General features: G+C 37.4%; 3 protein-coding genes and 2 pseudogenes across 3 annotated transcripts; 3 read left to right on the top strand and 2 right to left on the bottom strand.

Moving 5' to 3' along the window:
• The first annotated feature begins 505 nt into the window (after positions 1–505).
• On the top strand, positions 506–3,813 carry LOC110046121 (ELAV-like protein 1 pseudogene; annotated as a pseudogene).
• Positions 3,814–5,787: 1,974 nt separating this feature from the next.
• On the top strand, positions 5,788–7,758 carry LOC110046176 (dynein light chain Tctex-type 5-like). Its single transcript, XM_089287212.1, has one exon. The coding sequence runs from the start codon at positions 6,751–6,753 to the stop codon at positions 7,177–7,179; it is 429 nt and encodes a 142-aa protein (XP_089143338.1). The 5' UTR covers positions 5,788–6,750; the 3' UTR covers positions 7,180–7,758.
• A 1,859-nt stretch (positions 7,759–9,617) lies between these two features.
• On the top strand, positions 9,618–10,530 carry LOC110046134 (dynein light chain Tctex-type 5-B-like). Its single transcript, XM_020751807.2, has one exon. The coding sequence runs from the start codon at positions 9,804–9,806 to the stop codon at positions 10,503–10,505; it is 702 nt and encodes a 233-aa protein (XP_020607466.1). The 5' UTR covers positions 9,618–9,803; the 3' UTR covers positions 10,506–10,530.
• Positions 10,531–10,974: 444 nt separating this feature from the next.
• Positions 10,975–12,276, bottom strand: LOC110046135 (dynein light chain Tctex-type 5 pseudogene; annotated as a pseudogene).
• Positions 12,277–12,782: 506 nt separating this feature from the next.
• Positions 12,783–21,907, bottom strand: LOC110046129 (ceramide glucosyltransferase-like). Its single transcript, XM_020751802.2, has 12 exons — positions 21,757–21,907; positions 21,552–21,621; positions 21,353–21,421; positions 21,029–21,131; positions 18,148–18,249; positions 17,661–17,725; positions 16,887–16,934; positions 16,693–16,804; positions 16,231–16,297; positions 16,005–16,091; positions 15,322–15,514; positions 12,783–14,722 (listed from the first exon to the last, which is right to left on the bottom strand). Exons 1-12 carry the CDS (start codon positions 21,879–21,881, stop codon positions 14,525–14,527), a joined length of 1,239 nt encoding a protein of 412 aa, XP_020607461.1. The 5' UTR covers positions 21,882–21,907; the 3' UTR covers positions 12,783–14,524.
• Between the last annotated feature and the right edge of the window lie 168 nt (positions 21,908–22,075).

Genomic DNA, 22,075 nt, shown 5'->3' with positions numbered 1-22,075 from the left:
CTTCCCCCCCCCCCCCATTGTCGCTTTCAATAAAAAATTATGCACCTGTATACTTAACTGATAATGAGACCCAACAACAACCTCCACCCTCATATGATGCCAAGTCCAAGATTCAAACCCTTGCTGCATATATTAGTTGTATAGAATGTGTTTTTGTAATATCCAAATAATACGTCCTGTTGTGGTTGACAGCCATGCATGCCATCTGTTTAAATTATGTGACCTTTAGCAATAGTGAAGAGATAAATTAGGGGTTTTCCATTTGAGAGACCAGTTGCAGAAATGATCAACTGGAAAACATTAGCCATCACAATCAAGCAACCTTTTTACTGTTTTTGTGCTTACTTTACACTACTTGTTTCACATGTAAAAACTTAGTTTGAAAGTAGTTTTGCAAAACCCTGCTTTTCGGCTCTGTTACTCAGGAAAGATTGCTTGATCAAAGAAGGCCTGCATCTTATACTATTTTTGTTCCCAATTATTTCGATATATATTTTCCTTATTTTTTCTTTTATGATCGAGGTTTCCACAGTGGAGTGTATGCACATGAATGAATGAATAAATGAATGAATACTTTATTGAACCTCCCCAATGGGGCTTTTCAGGAGCATGACTGCCATATTGGTGTTCCAAAACAATGAAACGGCAGCCATGTTGGTGTACCGAACCAATCCTGTGGGAGTTGAACTCTTTTCTTATGTAACTTTATGTAAACATTTTCTTTTGCTCCAATAAATTTGCATGGCTGCTAGACACGTGAGTGCATAGGCTCTATACTGGGGAGCAAAAAACATTTTTTAACACACCTTGCATGCCTATTTTACGGCCAGTTAGGACTGGGGACGAACATGTGCTCTTAGCGTCAGTGTGATGATCGTACAAGGAAAGATCGAGGTTGTTGATTTTTCGCGGTTTATTGGTTCTTTTAAGAGTTATCTGTAGCCAGTTCGTGTCATCAAAGATGGTAGACACACCAGAGAATGGCGATAGTTGCGTAAAAGAAAGGAAAAATGTAATCGTCAACTACATCCCACACGATATCACCGAAACCTTTCTTCAAGACATGTTTAGTTCTTGTGGTTCGATTGTGAATTGTAAACTTATGCGAGACAAGACGTCGGGTACTAGTCTGGGATACGCTTTTGTAAACTACAGTCACGAAGACGAAGCTGCCAGAGCTATTGAAACATTTGACGGAAAGCAGGTTAGCAATAAGAAGATACGAGTGAGTTATGCACGACCGTCTTCAGAAGAAATTAAAAACGCCAATTTGTACATAAGTGGATTACCCAAGGCTGTCAGTGAAAACGATCTTAAAACTTGGTTTGGAGTATATGGAACTATCATCTCTTCAAAGATTTTGATGTTAGAAAGCGGTGAAAGTCGTGGTGTAGGATTTATTCGTTTTGATAAACGTTCTCAGGCACAAGCCGCAATTGATGCTTTGAATGGTGTGAGTTTATCACCTGGCTCAACCTTGGGGGTGAAATTTGCAAATCCTCCTAAGGGACCTCATTCACAGCAGCTAAATCCTGTGTCCTTACAAACCTCGATAGCTGCGAATGAACTTTTGAGGCCAGCATTAAATCTTGGCGGAGTTGGTCCCATACACCACGAAACTGCGAATAATCGGTTTTCCCCTCTTGGGGCAGGACTGGCACGCAATACACCGAATTTCAACGCTCTCCACCACCCAAGAGATCCAAATATCCTGGGTTCTCTACACTTAAATCCTCTACCAAATCAACATAACTATCACTGTGTATTCGTGTATGGTCTACCTTCTTCAGCTGAGGAAACAGAAAGTGAACTGCTTTTGTACAGACTGTTTGCACCTCATGGAGCCATATTGTCCATATCTGCCAAGAAGGGTACAGGATATGCATTTGTCAATATGATGAGATATGAAGAAGCTTTAAAAGCAGTTTTGAACTTGAATGGCTACTTTGTTCAGCAATATAACACACATCTTCAGGTCTCTTTTAAGAAAAACAAACCTTTGTAGTTGATACAATCAAATCTTATCCCAGCGGTTAGACTGCTACACAGAAATGAATGCCTATTATGCAGGCTGATGTTTGTCATTTAAGCTGTCCTCTCCTACTTGTGAGAAACGCCCTTTTCACAGCAGAAACAACAAAACTTCCTTTTGCACAGAGTATGTATCAGAGACCACTCAGACCACTCCCAGAGGCAGCAGTCCTTTTGCTTAGCACAAAGAAATGGAGGCCTTTGGGAGAAATCACAAGAAAAGCCAGCATTAGCTACAACAGACACTCTTTCTAGACACTCTTAATGGATTGAAACACATGTACACAATCAAACAGTTTTGATTTTGTGCAGTGTGTTGTGCATTCAGTCAAAAGTTTGGTTGGTAAAAGTATCTAGGACATAATCAATGTAAAGGTAGGAAAACTTGTGGTTGAATGATGTAAGCTTAAGCAGCAAGAACGAATGGGGACATAATGTGACATATCATGATGTAACCAAAGATCAAAGAATTGCACAATTAATTGTTTACATCATATTACTGGTATGTCAACACTTGTTTATATGCCTAATAACTTTGATATATAAGACAGGGCTGTCATTAGGTTTTGAGTCACCTGCACCTTGAACTTTACACCCGTAACAAACTTGTTACTTTGTCATTGAATTGTATCAACAAAAGGCAATTTTACCCATAGCACCAAGTGCCTGTCAGGCATACTTAGCTGTAACAGTTGTTATGGGTTATGGCCTTAATGACAGCCCTGTAACCTGTCTTCTTGTTTTCATTTAGCTACATGACTGACTCAAACTCCTGTGCATTCAAAACTGCTCGCCAACTAGCCTGACAACCATACCTAAGTTTTCAAGATTCTGTGGTGCACTTCAGTTCTTACATTTTGAGCCTTGGCTAAATTTTTCCAGGACTTGTTTTGGTTTGGACAATTCTCCAACCCTTATATAGGATCTCATAAGTCAAGTCAGGTACATTACAAAATAATGTCTGGAGAGACTTTTTACAATAGAGACAAAAATTCACAGTTCTCTGCTTACTGGTATAACCTGGACACTGATGACATCAGTTTTGTCTTTTATGTATCTATGTGAGGTTTGACTGTACTTTCAGCAGCCTGGTTGAAACATTTTAATCCTTACTAGGTAAAACATATTTAATTTTTGTATGAGAGATTAATTCAAGGCCATAGCTAGGTTTATTTTAAAGGGGCGGTTGGGGGCAAGGGAGAAAGCGCCAGAGGTGCAACCCTCTAGGGTAGTCTGAGTGCGTGCTCCCCCAGACAAGTTTTAAATCAAGAAAATTGGAAATGCTTTTTAATTTCAGAATTCTCCACGATATATTTGGTCAAAGAATCAATCGAATGACAGGTATTTTTAGAACTTACAACAATATCTCTGAATTTTTTACACATATCTCAGCCTTACTACACTAAACATGAATTGCTACCTACTTGGATTAGTCTATTTGTGTGTGTGAGATCTCTTCAGTTGGATTTTTGTTCGAAAAATTCTTTATCAACCATCGTACATTTTCAAGTTAGTATTGTTCTGAACAAAATATAAGTTCTTACTTACATAGTTGCAGATATAAACTAATCATGGTAAAGTTCAAACTATCTACACCTAACACTCCAGCTATGGCCCTGTAATTTAGTTTGGCAGGTCATGTTGATACATGTAAAAATGCTTGACCTGGCACCAAATTGCCCCCATGGTGTACAGCTACACAGCCCTCTGTGTAGTTACCAGTAAAACCCCAAGCATGTTGGCTTGAAACAGGTTTGAATAAAAAAATGCTTACCTATGGAATGTGAGATGTTAAGGAGGTTCTTCCTATGCTATTGCTTTATTTTCTCTGACTTGCCATTTTCAAACGCTTATCATGGAAGACTTGGGGATCTTCCTGCTGGGTAGCTGTTACCAACTTGTGCACAAAAATTAATTTAAAAAACATGATAGAGCCCAAATACTATTTTATTAATGCTGGAGGAGCAGTATCTTTTACACCTTGTATCTGAAGCATCTTGTTGAACACTGTACAGAGAAGTGACAGGAGCCTATGTAGACTGCATTTTGAGCTTTTCATTACAAGTATGCAGTTTCCTGGCATTTTCTTTTTGTCCCCACATAATCTCTGGTGGAATACAACCATAAATTGCTTAATATTGTGCACGCTTATGCGGACCTATGCTGTCTGAGGGTGGACTCGGTCCAGAGATCCTCGTTTGAAAAATAACACCGCTGACAGAGAGAGCGAAAGGTATTGTTCATGGGCATGAACTGAGCTAATCATGAAAGCTAAGCTAATTTTACTGTGTGAGTTGTCCTCGGATCTTTTATTCAACGTTGTAAACTTTGTCAATGAACTTATTGCCAAACCAGGATTAAAGGGGAAAAGAAATTTTACGAAAAGTGAAAGCGCGCTGATATTGGCGTTATATTAAACCTGGCAATGGGGGTGGGGGAGGGATTCCCACGTAAAAAGGACGGGGGTGCTCGTCATACCTTTCATGGGTCGTGTTGGTACCTCCCTAGGGTGTTCAACCTCATAAGCTCCACAGCGAGAGCTTTTGCGGTACCTTTTAAGGTATTGAGCCAAAAAAATATATATGACAGGAGACATTTGTTAATCCACTTTACGAGTAGAAGGTATTCAAAGCAATCGTCCTTGACTGTATTAAAAATTATGAAAGCGTCAGTTAATGTGTTGTTTAAGAATCGGTACCTCTTAGGGGTGAAAATAGTTTCAAGCCACACCCACAAAGTACCTCCTAGGATTCTTTTTAAAATTTCCGACGAGCACCCCTGTTCTTTTTAAATGGGAGTCCCCTCCCCCGGTATTTAAATTGGCTTTCCAACAGCTCTACAATCTTGAGCCTCGAGTGGTCAGCGGTTAGGCTCGAGATAACTCTACCGGTTTTTTTTCTACTGGTTTTGGACATTTTGAGCTTTGAAATTTCATAATTGTGCATTAATCTTAACGTATGGGTAAAACAAAGTCCATGATTTACCGACAAAATCAAAATCAAATTTAACTGAGCTTTTATCATTATTTTTTTTTTTTTTCTACAAAATTAAAAAGAAGAAACGGAATAATTTTGTTTGAACTACTAAAGAAAGAGACCCTCCCGTTAAAGAAAAGCTTTGAACTGAAGAAAAAGAGAATGTGAAACAAAACCGGCATTAGATGTAAAAGCGTCAACTGCAACTCTTTGGATGGTTAGCTATTAATTGATACTTGGCGAAACAGTTTTCCATGAAACAACCACACGATAATTGAGGGAGGCTTTTTGCAGAATTACATTTCAAGTGAATATCAATGTTTTAATGTTATCCGGTTCCCGTTCATTTTTCTCGGTGATAAAATGTGATAAAATAATTGAGCCACCATTGTTTGTCAGAATAAAAGCATTTGTCTTAATTTCCTTCGTTAACGAGAAAATGTTTTACGGAAAAGTTTCGGTCGCTAACCAACAGGCCTTAATTGGTGCCACCAACTGATTAGCGACATTGTCCTTAATGCTGCGTTTAAATGGCTCCGCTTTCGATATAACAGGCCTTTGGGAGGGAGACGGAATTTAAAGAAATTTCCACCTTAACTGATAGTTCATGACATTCTTTACCTGTTTTCTGCTACGCGAAGAAAATACTTTCTTTTCAACGAACAAAATTAAAGTTGGGTAATTTTGCGAGTAAAGGGGAAAGCAAAAATGGGAAGAATCATCAAAATGTCTGGTGATTACTAATGAGTGTGTTTTGGGTGGGTGATAATCTTGCCGAACTTAAGGACGTCTCGCACCTTTAATTAACTTTTATTCTCCAGCATGCTGAGAAGTGCACGTAGTTTTCCAATAATTGCGATATGTTTGCTCAAGGAACTCATTTCCTAAAATCTTCAAAATGTTGCACCTTTGCCGAACAACTTATCTACCACACTGACGTAATTAAGGCGTTCGGGAGGACAAAGCGAAGCCAACATAATTCCCTCGTCATTAAGCTCTATTTTGTTATGATGAATCGGTTTAGAAATATGAAAGAAAGCGGTTAATGAAGGCTTCCGAGAGACACAAAGGCCATTCACAGTTTCATTTACTACCGAAAGATTATTTTTCCCTTTGCTGGTGAGCGGATTTGCGTCTAATTCATTTTTTATGGCCTGTTTTCCATTCATTTCATCTTGGATAACGAGAAATCTTCGATTTTCTAGTGCGTAGCGAGCCCTTGTATTGGTTTTTAAACCTCGATTATAATTTTTTCCAACGGCCCCTGTTTCTTTCCGTCGCTTTGCAGTGACAGCCCTTTCTCATTTAGTGCAGGTTCATTTGATAAACACTGGGGTTATTGATTTGAGAGAAAATAGGAGTTACAGCCAAAGGGTTTTCGCATAATTACTTCATCAAGTCTCCAAGAGCTGAAAGGTAATTGTTAAGCGAGCGAAGTCGTAATCAAACATCATTGTTACTTAAATTTCATTCGAACAGGAAACAACTGCGGGAAAATTTTTCCTGTCTAAGAGAAAACCCACGAACATCGAGGGAGCTCCGTTTTTATTTCAGCCCTCGCTTTTTTGTTATCTTTTATCACCGAACTGCAGACGACGTCCTTGTTTGTCAGGCTGTATGTTTCCGTTGTTGGCTTCAGGCTAATTACGTACTATTCAACATAACGGGAAATTCTCATCTTCTTAACAACCTTGCTTGTTTCGAACATTTCACGGGAAACTCTTTAGCGAGCGCACGACACGAAATGATGAGAAAACGCACTTTTGAAAGCGCGGCCATTACTTCTCGTACTCCGCTGGGTGGCCTTATGAAAGACGGCGACTTGCTTATTCTTCAACCGGCCTGTAAACTTCAAGATCTTCAAATACAAGATACGATTGAGGAAGTACTAAGATCTAACTTACAAGGAGTTGGCTTCACCTCATGGGACAGCGACGCTAGATGTGACACACTGAGCCAGATTATCAAACAAAAACTACGAAATATTCAACACCAGTTCTCCGATTTCACTGTGGTTGTTTTGATGGGACAGGCGAACGACACTGGAATAGTGAAAGCTTCACATAAGGTATGGAAGCCAGAGTATGACAGCTTTGCTTCTGCCTGGTACAAAAACGAGTCCTTGTTTGCGGTGGGAACTGTGTTCGCTACTTACGCTACTAGGAACTTTTAAACCGTAAATGATGTGTAAGATTCAGTTCTCGTCCTACAGGATTGAACTGAGGACTAAATAACGATAAAAAGTCGACTTTTTAAATTGTTAAATCAAATGAAATACCAGAAAAAGCCAAGTTGAGAAATTCTATAATAGGAACTGATTGCAACAGAACACTGGATCCAAGCAAAGAATATGTAATCGAAAGTTACCGTTTCACAAAATGCTTAAATATGTTATATCTTAATTACCAAAGTTGATTGCATTAGTTCTTGGGCTTTGTTTGCCTAAAACACTTCTGTAAAGTAATCAATTCTACATATCTGCACAGCGAAACTGCAGCCAGCAGATCTAGCATGTTCAGAATATATTCAGTGCGCTGTTCTTAAATATCAATTGTACACTGCAGGGTTCGATCATTTCCTTTGTACAGCGGGAAAAAAAGAAAGAAAGAAAGATCGATTATTTGCGATGTAAACTGAGTATGTCCATTTCTGCCATCTGGCTTGTCTTTTCAATCGATTTCCCTTTCTCTTGTAAATAGGAAGTAGAAAAGGTTATTTATTATGTTAATAAATAGAGTTAACCTCACATTAATCCTTAGCAGGACCATGTGTCAGCTGTTCCCATCCCCCCTGGCAGTAGTAGGGCATTTTCCCACCCTGTCCATATCGGGGGTCGGATATTACCCTTCCAATCAGTTACCCCAAGGCATTCGACCACCTCGCTTTTTCACCCTATATGGCGTTTTTGCTTCTTTTATGACCAATTCATCGGCAAATACGGTACTTTTCTTATTGAATATATAACTTGCAAAAATTTAGGACGTTAAAATTTCGGACACTTTTTATCTCACTTCGGACAAATTTCGGACAAAAATTTGGGACAAAAATGCTGAAACATAGCCAACGTAATTTTATGCCTACAAAATACGTTTTAGACTGAAACAACATCTGTGAAAATGATAATCTTACTGCATCCTCAAGGTTTTGTAGATACACCGACGAGAAAATAAGAAATATTCTATCAAGCCGTTTAGTATCTCGAGCAGTGTCTCAAACTAGAGTTCGCTCCATAAAGGAACTTTGGAGCTATTTAAAAGTTTCACACCGTACTGTAAATATTTCAGACGCTTAAAATTTCGGACGCTTTTATTTTCGGACACTTTTTTTGTCCAAAATTTTAAATCGTCCGAAATTTTTTGGAAGTAATGCAGTCAACGGAGGACAAAAATGAGACGCTAGATCTGCAGAATGGCCTATTATTTCACTATTACGGGACTGATTAAGACCCAGCTAGGACTTCCTTTGGCCCGAATTAGCTTAGATTTTAGTGTCAGTAAGACGAAAAAAGAAGAAAATAAAACATTATTGAGCCACTGCCCCGGGGCATTTGAACAGCTAGTTTGTCCAAACGGTGGGGCATTTGCCAGTTTATTTTGTTAATTGACTGACGCGCAAGTTCAAAAAAAATATTTGCGATGAAAAACGATTCGATACATAGTGGATGCTTCCGAGTTTAATGTCAGTTTGAAGAACAACTTTGCTGTTTGCCGTGTGCATTATCCTCCCCGTACATCCCAATGGCCATGGCTTGTTCAGTCACCACGGGTTGAACTTTTCATTTAACAAAAAATGAACAGTGTCAAGCTTAGAACGAAGAAAAGATGCTGATTTCTAGGTACATTCACATACCCCAGCCCTGATTGGATAACAGTCATTAAATTGAGAGAAATCTATAGCCCCGCACCAGAGACATCCTTCAGTATTCTTCACATCATTGATATGTAAGTAAAGTCCATTATAGTCGAGGAACTTAAAAAAAACATCAGATACATCGGGTGTTTATGAACGAAGAAAGTTTCACTGCAAAACTTTTCGTTCTGTTGGAATTGAAACTGACCCTATTCCCTTAGTTTAGCGTAAATGTCTGTTTCTTTCTTTCTGTACAGGTGGTCGCTTAGACTTTCTGAAAGTCCTTTCCAATAATATTTCCATTGTTAGTTTCTCCTAGCTGACTTCTTCGCGCGAAGATTACCCTCTCGCCTCGCTCGAGGGAGGTTAGTAAGTCAAGGATTAAGAAAAGGTCGACTTGTGGTAAGTCTAGTGGCCACTCCACACCTCAACAGAATAAAATATGAACGACTTCGAAACGAACCGTTAGCTGTTTACGGATTCATCAAATTGAAAAATACAGTAGAAACTAAACTGTGATCTATCGTTCGATGCCAACATTGCTAAGTTCTCTGCAGCATAGCGTTTAATTGGGACATGCATCTCTCAATTACTGATTGGCGCACTTTGAACTGAATGCGGACCAGTTTAAGCACCATTGATGTGTTTTTAGTATCGAAGACATAAGTCAATTATTCTCAAACTCTAACGGTAAACAACATAACAGCTTCTTCGTTGTTTTCTCGTTAGTTTACATGCAAGCTTTTTAAACGATTTGCATTATACAATGAACAATTTTTCTGTAGTTTTCTCAAGGGAGCTAATTGAAGCTACTTAAGAGTTCAAAAGAAGCTGTTTATTAAAGGTAGCTTACAGAATAAATCACACGAATTGGAACCAGTATTCAAACTTCAAAGTTTGCCAAAAACAGACAATGGTTTGGATTTTTCTGTCTCTGGTTGTTTTATAATGGAACCTTCAAGAAAGAGCTCACTACAGTCGAAGACTTCTCAAAAGAAAACAACTTTCTTTTTAACCGCGCAAGAAAAAGGACAAAGACAACCTAGCAACGATTTAAAACAAGCCGGCGAACAGGATAAGATCAAAGGTAAATTTGCCTCCGTTGCTCGAACTGTATTGCTTGCAAACCGCGCTTTTCTACCGGCTGTTGGACGGAAAGTAGGCCATGGTCAGAATTCAGGCGTGATCCCGAATTACCAGGCAGAAGTGCCACTTGCAAAGTTTACAAGTTCCAATTTAGCTGCGGCAAATTCTGTCGACGACAACTCTTCTCTGTATCTCGGGGAAAAAGCGATGATGGAAAACACATATAAAATGAAACCCGACAATTTCTTCTTGACTGGAAAAGCGGGCGAGATCATTCGTGACGTGTTGGAGGGGCACTTGAGAAGCAAGTCGTACATTGCAGAAGAAAGCAAGAGGTTATCAGTTGAGATAAGCGAGGAGATTAAAAGAAAAGTGAAGGCAGAAGCGCCTGTGAAAAGGTATAAGTTAGTTTGCATAGTTTGGATTGGTCAGCAGCTCGGTCAAGGTGTTCATATCACCAGCAGATGCTTATGGAATGCCCATTTTGATAATTTCGCGCAGGAGTCGTACGGAAACGATCACCTTTTTGCACAAGCGTCGATATTTGCTGTTTTTGTGGAGTAAAATTGGTAGTTAATACATTGTCTGTCTAGGCTCTGTTTAGTTACTTTGCTGCGTTTTACGCTGGCAACGCAGGCGCGGGCCTGGTAGCGGGTGGAACAGAAATATCCCCCGTCCCCTTCCCCCTCAGTATCTTTAGAAGTATGATCGATTTTGCCATTATTATGGTTTGTATAGCACCCGTAGTTGTTGCCTGCCAGAATCAATTACCAACACTTTAGAAACGCCATCTTGGTTTAAAAAAAATCAGTGTTTCCAAAAATCGGATAAAAACGCTAAAACCGTTGACGAAGAAGTCAAAATGTACTAAGACTGTAAACAGAGTGAGCTCTTCTGAAACCTGAAGTAACGTGAATATAAATTTGGGTGGAGAAGCTTGTGAAAATACGGTTACCATGGAAATATTAAAGCAAGGCGTGGGAATAAAAGAAGTTGAACAACGATTGTTGTGGACACCTCTGTAAAGCAAATATAGAATTTTCACTGTGCCTTTATTAATATTTAAATTTTGACCTGTTTAAGTTAGTCAGCTTTTTTAGTGTTTATAGCGGGCTCTAGTAGCGTGACATGTATTTTAACAATGTGTACAGGTGTTTGAATAAATGTCATTTACCGCTTTCATAATTGGAAAGCGAGGTCTGACACACAGCAATTTGAATTATTGTTTTAAAGGTCTTTCTCTGCGGGGTAATTTTCGTCCAGTTACTGTTATTAAAATTCGTAACAATGTTTTCAGTTCTTAGTTTTCATCCGGCCCTGAATTTGCATACACTAGGTTCGAGAGTTTCATATCAAATCTACTATCGTGCTATAGCAATCATATTTCCCCCGGCTTAACACAATTTCCTTTCTAGACGTTTATTTTCTTAGGCAACTAACAAGAAAACAATGAAGCTACGCGGTCAATGGCAGAAGACGCCAGTTCAGGCTTGCCGTCTTGTTATTGTCTACTCGCAATACAAACCGAACACAGTGGCGACTGCAAATAAGTCACCGTTTCTGAAATATCCTTCCGCAACATTGTCAAATTTCTGATCCCATAAGCAGCGACTTCCTATCCGCATTCCTTGATTATTAACCTGTCCCATGTGTACAATACAGATGAATTTGTACCGTGAAAATCCCAAGAACTTGACCCGTTGTTTGATAATATCAGAGAGTTTTTTACTCATTTCCTGGCAGAACACTGCTTCGTAAGTGTGACCATTAAGGTTCTGATCCAGAACATCTTCAATAACCTCTTTGACTTTTGGCTCGGAAAAGCGGCTTAGAGGTTCCATGCGGTATGTGTTTTTGGGCGGTTGACTCACATTCACGTAGCCATAACGCGATGATGCGCTTGGAGATCGTGAGCTCGTTGGGGATTTTCCTCCAGGGACTAATAACCTTGTTGGTGGATCATCTCGACGGAAATTTCGAGGGAAATCCCAGTGAATCACAGCCGTCTTGCCTGCGTTTTCTCTTCGCTTCCTATCGGCCACTAAAAACTGCGCCCGCTTTTTCATTTTAACGGCGAGTTTTCGGGCCCTAATCATACCAATCATTGAAGGTCCTCCACCGAGTGAGGAGTTTCTAGAATGGGCAGAAACTTGAGCACTCATGTTCGTGGCTAAAAACGACAGTCGAAAAATACAGTCAATAACAACTACCCAACGCAAATCCGACAGTTTCACCCACGTAAGCCAAACATGAATGTTTTTAAGAGATGAAACGTTGTTATAGCGATAGCATGGTTACATTAAATTTACATGGCGTTTGATAAATGAGATGTAGATGTGAAACGTGTTCCTGCGTGTTGTGTGAGTATGTAAATACATGATATCAAGTCAACAGGTGCAATCGCTAAAACCAACCAATCATAGACTAGGGTTTTACCAATGTTAATGAGTTTAGTTTGAACAAACGAAACGCTTCATGCTGTTATATTGTCATCCCTATTTTTCTGTGTTTTTGAAAAGCGAAACACAAGTAATAATTAAAAGAAAACGATTCAGAATAACATCTTTGCCAGCCCTAATTAAGATTTAAACCCTTTGTTATTTATAGACCTATCAACACGAAGAGTCGCCCACAATCCCAACAATCTTTGCTACTGAAATAAAATTCGCCGTAGAAAATAAAATGTATCATTACTTTTAACGTCCAAAGTTTTAGGTCATGTTTTTCAGTCACACCCCAAATACCGAGATCTTGAATATTCGTCACATCAAGAAAACCGTAAAGTAGTTACAAAGGAATACAGTGACATATGTTTGGAAGGAAATGAACATAACACCATGGTTATTTGTCACTTTCAGTTTTACTTTCTTTACTCAACAACAAGTAAACTTACAAACCAAACACAACAGAACACGATGTCTCCGAAAGAAGCGTTAATTTTCTTCCGACTGAGTAAATTCAATTGTAAATTATTGTCAAAATCTTAAGCATAGCAGACCATGCTTTCTTATCAAATAAACGGCTTGAATAAGCCTTAAACTATTGATAAGTACTGCTAATAGGTAAGGAACGTTTGAAAACTTACTTAGTCACTAAATAGAATTTACGTTCAGTTTCCTCGAATTTTACATAAGGTGCATTAACTTAAATGTGAGATAAATAAAGAACTGGCATAATCAGAAAGCACATCCGATTTAGTACAATTTCAACCAGAAAAAAAAAAATACCTGCACAGTTAGCCTTATAATAAAATCCAAACCAATAATAGCGGATACTAACGTGTGGATTCGGGGAAAAAAAACCTTAAAAAAGCAGTTTAAAGAAAAAGTATATAAATTGCCCTTTCGTTAAACAAAAATAAAAAAAATGAGCGTCTTAAAATTCACCGAAATGGAAAAAAGAGAATCGTACAGTAAAACAAAGACGCAACTAGTATCCTGTGAATGGACCAATCAGAGTTGATCCTCCCGCTTAACCAATCAAGTATCAAGTAGTGTTCTACCACGAACGCATTTTCCCGCCTTTTTTCTTTCCTCTTCTGTCTGAAAACGACATTTCAAGTTTCATAAGCAAAACCACTTTAAAGAATCGAATGAAGCAAACTAAGATCACGATACGTATGTGTGTATGGAGAATTACCTTGTGAATTGGCTGTACTCACTACAGCCGCCATGATGGTTTTCCTATTTGAATGCAAACAAATGCCCCAGCTTAACGAGAGAAACTGAGAAAAGCCAGACCGTCATAAGAATAACTAAATTAACATATTTGAGACTCTGTGCCGTGAAAGACAATATTTGACAGTTTGAAACTAATATTTTCTGCATATCGCAACACGTAACGCATTTTTCTTTTTACAAACGCGTCAAAGAAACTCACAAAGCAACTCACGTTCACATGTACTATTCGCTATAATACTGTATGCATAAAACATCCCTGAATAGAAAATGAATCAGCAGTACATTAAGAATCTGGTTCTAAGTTGTTGCTGTTTAATAAGCATTAACAGCATTATAACATGAAAACCATCATGTCAACATGCTTGACATAAATTACAATAACTTACAATTCCTTGTCACAAATGACTGCATTAGGCGTAAAACCTATCCTGCAAAACTCTATGATGTAAAATAAATAATTGTTTTCCACGTTTTACAAAATAAGATTTCATCCTTAACACTCATAGATTTCATTACATTTAATAAAGAACTTTTTCTTGATACCAGAGGTGTTAAGTCTCCTTTTACCTTGAAATTGCTTAGAAAACAAGTTCACTATTTGGCACTTTAACCTCATCTTTCCACACAAAACTGATATAATGTAAGCGCACCTTGCGGTTTGTCTACAACTCTGGCATCAAGTACAGCAGTACAATCATCTGATAGCACTGACATTACTGCAAGTAGCAGATAAATCTTCTAGGAATCCCCAAATATAAGTTCCCACAAATTTCTTAACGCTAAGTTCCACAAGGGAACCATGAAATTGCTCTTACTACCCTTAACGAGTTCGATTGAGACCACACTACTGTGTGTAGTAGACTTTAGAATTATAATAAATAGCAGTTCAGTGTTCATTTCAGTTCAACAGCAGTGGTTGTTTAGGTCTTGGCATTTTTCTTGGAGTCGCTCAGCCTTACCACCTAGCCTCAACACAAAGTGTGATGTTCGCCATTCAATCTCACGGCCACACGCTGCTTGAAGAAAAAATGCTATCCATGAAAACTCCCTAAACAGCCATGCCAGAAAGATTTTCCATAACGGTGGTAAGGCATTGTTGGGCTGAAACAAAAGCATGCAAGTCAGACAAAATAAGTGATGACACAAACATATACTAAAGAAGAAATGACAAGGAAAGCTCATTGGAGATACCAAAGGAAACCAGCATCTTCTGTCAGAGAGGTATAGAGAATGTCTAATGCAATACAACAACTTGCTGATTTTTTGCAAACTAAGAAAATGTGAAATCTAAAGTAGCTCAAAATCTGTCTTACAGATTTTTATTTTACTTTGCCTGAATGTTAAATCAGAGCCAATTTCTTATTCCTGAAATTTTGAGGTGGGGTCATACGGGTAGATTTTGAGAAAAACGTGGTTTAACCTACTAGTGCCCAGTCTCTCCTTAGGTACTCGGTCGTTCATTTTGGCCATTTGTTGACGTTTAATTGTTCAAGTTTCACATAGAATGGTAAAAGACTTAATTAAACAGTAAATAGAGAAAGTAGAAACATCTTGGAACATTTTTCAAAAGAGTTAGGAGTTGGGCTGTTATAATCCATCAAAACTGTAGTAAGCCACCACCTTAAGCTTGAGACTCGTAGAAAGAATTAGTGATATTTAGAATGGATATTAGGCTTGTAATAGTACTAAAAAATGCTCACCCCTTGAAGACATCTGAGTAAAATATAATCCAACATGAACCACAAAACAAGGTGTTCAATGAAGAAAAGTATTGCACTGAATTCCCAAAGATGATGTACTGCCCAGCAGGTCAGTAAACCAATCACAGCACTTTCTGTTAGGGGTTCAAATATAGCTGGAAATGGTTGCATTGTAAGACGCAACCTGGTCCATCTAGAAAACAACATGATGAACAGTCAATAGATTCTCATCAAAGAGTCACGGTAATAAAACAACCAATCACAAACATGTCTTTGTTTTAAAACAATGGATACCAGTGAGGGGATTCATGGTCAAACAGGTTAAAAAAGAATGCAAAAAAAAAAAAAAAAAAAAAAAAAAATCACCCAAAGGAAGTCATTTGTCTTTCAATTTCAACACTATGTATATTATTGTCTTAATGTATATTCAAAGTTTGCTTTGGGCTAGGTACAGTTAGCAGACACATGATGAAGCTTTGTTAAAGCAGCACTTTTGTCTATAACTCCATCAATAGTTAACTTCAAAAAATTAAATTTAAATTATCTGGGATTGAAAACTGTGCACACTTTCTAACGTCAACTGTGATGAACACATATAGATGCAGAAAAACATGCAGCAAGGCCAGTAAAGGCAAACATTTACTGTCAAAGGATTGTTCACAGTAAAAGTAATGTCAACATACCTGACCATTCTTTGCTGATATCGAAAAAGAGAGTAACTACTTGGATTCTGCATGGCTGGGTCAGAGCTCAGAACAACTTTCATTCCCCTGCAATCAACAAAATATGAAGTTACTATCTAGTTACTATCACCATTAATAGGACTGCCAGTCTTCTTGACAACAACATCAATGTGAAGATACAGATTAACTCAATGCATCAATCAAAATACCAAAGTTTGTAACTAACCTTTTAAATATTGCTTTTGATATGAAATAATCTTCTGCTATATAGCAAGAAAACACTTCTAGACCTCCTGCAAAATTAGTAGTGTGTGAATTAGAGACACCCTTCAGGCCTGTGTTCTAGAAGTGCCTGGGTGCCACGGCGACTAACTTTTGCCTTTGGGGGACAGGAAAACTTAATTTTTTTTCATATCAGCTTAGGTGCTAGGCACCCAGGATTTCATGGTTAGGAACCTGTGGGCTCCTCATAATTTGATTTAGACCACAGCCTTTCCCTTGCTAATGACCCATAAAATTGTTTTCTATTTCTGTGCCATTGATTATTTTGATCACACCATAAGTATTTATGCGAATCCAGTAGATATTCTCTCTCACCTTATATATCAATGAAATGAAACTGCACCAAAGATTCTTAGCATCCCAAATCACTGTTTGTGAATACAATAACTCTTGAGTTCAACATTACCTATCTCATCCAGAAGAGGTTTGCTGTAGAGACTTGACATGCCATTTGCACACAGCTGACCCAGGCTATAAGCTAGCAAATATACAAATGCATGTTGGGTTCCAAAGTAGACCTGTCAAGATTTGTGAACAAGTATAAGTTGAGCCACATAACACATACACACTCCCATACCTTCAAGCAATATCTTCTCTTACCTTATCTACACAAGCAGCAAAATCCATGCAGTTAACAACAAATGGTATCTATTGAAAATAATAATTATACGCATTAAAGCTTCAAGATAAAAAAGACTACAAATTAGCATTTGGCGAGATCATTGTAAGGATCTCGAGGCATAAAAGAACACAAGAACAGCTTTGTGAAGTCCCTGTAATTCCGTAGTTCTGAAAAGGCCTACATACAGCAACTGTGTTGGCTAGCTCACATCAGTGCTGGGTAACCAGGCTACTATCTCACAATATTGTTACAATAATCACTTTTCTGACAATCACTGCCTTGATTACCTTTAGAAAATAGGCCAAAGAAAATATGCCTGCTGACTGGTTGAAAATCGTGATTCTATAACGTGATGGAAACACCAAACTGACATGAGCTGTTGATGTGATGATGACGCAAGCAAAGAGTAAACAGTTTGTGTTTTTTTTAGTTGCAGAATTTTCTAAAAAGAATGGAAAACATGTCGCCCATGTTTCTGTTGAGTTATAGAAACACTCATGGAAGTTTGGGAGAAGTCGAAAAAGCTGTGGAAATACTGACGCCTATCGGCTTGTGTTCCCACAGCATTTCTCATTCTCCCAAACTTATGCTCCTGTTTCTATAAGTCGACAGAAACACGGTACATTTTGTATTTTTTAAATAACAGTTAAAAAATGTCTACCCCTAGCCACACTTTCCATGCTGAGTACAGTGATTCTATTTTCCTTGTATACATACATGGAAGAAAAAAAAAACAGTTTTTTACTTAATACCTGATGAACCATTCCTACACCTGGCCCCATATGAGACACTAACTCCTGAAGAGTACCCTGATGGACTAAAAATCAACAATAACAGACAATAAATATTAATAAATAGATATAACCAAATAGCAGGTTGAAATCCTCATTGGCTATTAGAGTGCTCAATAGTTAAACTAGAACAAGTTATAATAACAGAATTACAGAGCTGGATTAGTTGGTCCAAAACATTTACTTGCTTCTCAGAGTTTCATGCTTCTTCTGAAGCAATCATCAGGCAACTGCCAGAAAAAAACACGGTTACAGGGAAAGATATAAACAGAACACTACATAACAGGTGTTGCAGTGACGTGGCATGCCAAGCAAGATGCCACATGGCTATTTAGCCATGTCATCATAGAATGCTAGCATCATAGCATCTCAAATTAATTAATATACATGTGTCAAGTTAAAGGGGCACTGTAGTGAATTGTGGCATGATTTGGACAAACTAAATTACCTTTAATATTACTATCGCAGATCCATAACAGGTCATACTTGGCTGCCTTATAACCTTGATTCATATTATTTATCTTTGGATTGACACCAATTGTCTTGGCAGCTGTGGTCAAAACAGAAATGAGCAAATTTTAATTAGCAACTCAGTTTGACAAAAAATAGTGAAAGTATGTGAATCTATAGTCATCCTTCAGACAGCATCCATTACAACAGGGTTCTTTCCTGATTAGTTAATCTATATACAGATGTACTGACAAGTCTAACCAAATTTTCCAGTTGATTGTGTTCCTCCTAGACTCAACACAACCAAGGAGTAGTCAATCACAAAACCACTTTGATTGTTAAATAAAACCCATTTGAATACTAAGGAGCCTAAGCTGTCCAGCATCTGGATATTTTAATTATCTATTATGAAGCACTCTCCAGTGACTGGAATTTCCCCATTCTGACAAAATGACCAAATTATGTCTTGCATTCATGAGATAGTAATTGGTATTCCATACCCAAACTGAGAAGGGTTAGTGATAATTCTAAGTGGGAGGGAGATCTCAAAAGCCAATTTTTCAAAGGATAGTATGAATCCAGAGAGGTGTGGGGTGGGGGGAGGGGATGTTTCAAACCAAACACCTCTGTGGGAGGGGTATGGATATTTTCTGGAAAAATACATTATACTATTTCAAAACTGAAATTGCTCAAAGTCTTGGGTCAATCACACACATGTGACCTCTGGTGAACTCTCTACATTGAGTTGACTGCTCGGTGGCAGTCAGAAACTCGTTAAATGTTAATAACAGAAACTTAATATTCAAGAATTTAAAAACAACTTCAATTTGAGAAGACAAAATCTCTACTCCAAACCTTTTAACAATGACAACCCCACAAAGAAAATAATTAGCACAAGCTTAAATACTATATATTTTTTCTCTGATTGGCTAAAGAATGACAGTGTAATTTGCACATGTCAAAGTGGTCAAATTAAGCTCCAAGTTTGAGTAATTTATAAACATTTCATGGAAGATTGTAAAATAATAAAAAATCAGCTCAACGATTCTCACCTCCTTCTTAATTTTGATCATCAATTTCACTAGTCAAAATTCTATTTGTTTTAAAAATCCGAAAAATTCTCTTATAGCACAACTTTGCAACAGTTATTCATCAACAAATACTGCTAGATTAAAGTGTCACGTTGCCTGTTTCCCATTGTCATCAATCAACCACTAATAATAACATCATTATAATAAAAATGTTTGAAATTTATGTAGCACAAATTTCATTTCAGTGATCAAATGCACTTTACAAAATATTATACAGTCTTAAAATTACAAACTAAAAAGACACTGAAAAAAAAAATACAAAAACTCCTAAAAACTGTTTAAAAAAAAATATTGTAAAAAGTAGGTCCTAATATATTAAAATGGACATAATTAAAAACTTACCTAGCTTAAAAACATGCTTAAAATTGAAGGTTTGAACATTTTGTTTAAAAACATTTAGGGAGGTTATTAATGTAAGTTGATGTGGCAGTTGGCTTCACAAAGCACTAGTATCATCATGAATCTGCACAAAGGCAATTCTTGAAACATCCATACCCCAAAACACTTATTAAGATACACTACATATATAATTATTATTATTATAAAAATGTTTGAAATTATTTTATACAGAGCAACTTTAATTTCAATGATCAAATGCACTTTGCAAAAATATTGTTTTAAAATTACAAAGTAAAAAGAAAAAAACCAAGAAAAATTACAAAAACTTCTAAAAACTGTTTTACAAAAATATTGTAAAAAGAGCAGCCTGTGTTTTGACCTACTCAAACTATGACATAGATGCTGGTCACCTGTTCAAACTTCTCGGGTGGGAAAATTTAACAAGCCAGCAGCAAATTCAAAGAGCTACAATGGTTTATAAGTCTTTGCACGGTTTGGCTCTAGAATATCTAAGTTCTAAATTCCAGAGGCGAGAAGCTGCATATACATGTAATCTAAGGGACTCTGAGAACAAACTTAATGTTCCATTGCTGTGCACAAACTATTATAAAAACAGCTTTAGCTATAGTGGCGCCATTCTTTGGAACAGTCTTCCTTGTGACTTAAGGGAAGCAGAGTCCCTGAGGCAGTTTAAATGCCTACTCAAAGAAATGTATGAGGCACAGCATTCATGGAAAGCAGCTTTTTTTTAAATTTAATTGTTTTTTTTTTTTCACTATTAGTTATTAGTAGTTTTAGCTGACTTTTTTTTTTAACTGTGTTTAAATAAAGATTATCTATCCTACAAAAGGTTATTAAAAACATCAAAGAAAATTTCATCTGAGGGCATAATATTATGGTTAACAATTTAAAAACACAGCCAATTTATTCATATTTTCACTTGGCGAAGATTCAAGAATGGGCTTTGAATAAGAACATAATGGAGCTGAATATTTAATGAGCCACAGGACAGATAAACAAGAATTCTAATCCTTTTGAATTAAAAGAAAGCACCCTTGTATTGTTCTAAATTTTGAAAAAAAAATTTCAGAGCATTATGCTGTTATAATTATCTGCTTTGGAACGACCCTATAAATTTCAAAGTTGTGCAATTTAGACAGATATTCATAAGCATCATCAGGCATAATACAATGCCTATCTGGAAATTTTTGCCATGCCAACATTTGCCCAAATTCAGACCCTGTCGAGAATTTAATAGGAAATCGATTTTCAAAAGTTTTCTTTCTGTCATTGTTTATTCGATTTGAGTTCATGTATTTTAAAATGCAGTTAGCTTTGTGGTCTGGAGACCATTCCAGATTCAAGCTCTCTGGGGACATATTTATGTAAATATAAAACAACCCCACCAAGATTAAATTATCCGGATAATTTTGCTCTGATTTAACTTACTCGTAAATAGTCGTGAATTCACTAAAGGAAATGCTTCCATCAACTGGCGTACAATTTTGACAGCCGGATCTAGCTCATCTTGTACACAGAAGAGAATTTCAAACTGAAACAAATTAGACAACAGACTTGTTTAGTAAACTAGCGTATGCATATTTTAACATATCTCAACCGTCAACGGGCGGGCTCCAAATAACATCAACGAGAAAAATTAAAAGGAGAAAAATTAACTAATGTAAGTTTATTTTAAAACGATGTCGTCGAGAAATGAAACATAGCGAATTTAGTCACTGATATGGTGGAGCGTACGATACTTCTGTATCTTACCTTTGGGTATTTGAGTTCGAAAAAAGTTTGAAGATTTTTTATAAGATTCGGATCATCTCCGACCAAGGGCTACAAAATGAAGATACACAAACCGTTAATAAGAGAAATGTTTTTAATCTCCAACATGACTTAACTGATCGATCAAACAACATTTGAAATTGCATGTGGACAATAAGGTCGATTATGAACGATATCTCACCTTCAAGATTGAAACCCCTGGAAGTTCTTTATTATTGGCAATGAGAGGGCATTTGTGGAGGTATATTTTTCTAAAATACGGATACAATCACAAATCAGTAAAATTGCTACAAACATGGCTCGTGTACAAGCAACCGAATGAGTCTAGCGAACAAGACAATATTGAATTACGCAGCTCAGCAAACAGTGAAGCAAGCAATACTTACCCTGTTGCTATAGATATCAACTGGAATAATACTAACACTAACCACAATAAAATAAATACAAAGGCTAAAACATCTGTGGCACTGGGAGCGTAAAACTCCTCGAAATTAGCGAAAGGGGAAGCCATGTTGGATGTTGCAGAGCACTCGGCTTGCCCTCGGGCCAAGTGTAAACCTCGTTCTCTGATTGGTGTATTCTTTCCAAATGATTGATTTTATTGGATGAAAATTCGCGCCGTTTTCGAGTGTTTTGGCGGCGTGACGTGGCCAGCTCTTTCATCCTGCAGGCAGATTGATGCCCTGAAAGTGTTATTTTTACGAA

Source organism: Orbicella faveolata, unplaced genomic scaffold, assembly GCF_042242905.1.
Source record: "Orbicella faveolata isolate gen_17 unplaced genomic scaffold, um_ofav_v1 contig_14, whole genome shotgun sequence".
NCBI classification, from domain to species: Eukaryota; Metazoa; Cnidaria; class Anthozoa; order Scleractinia; family Merulinidae; genus Orbicella; species Orbicella faveolata.
Note: the sequence above shows the minus strand (reverse complement) of the source record. Positions and strands in the feature narration are given on the sequence as shown.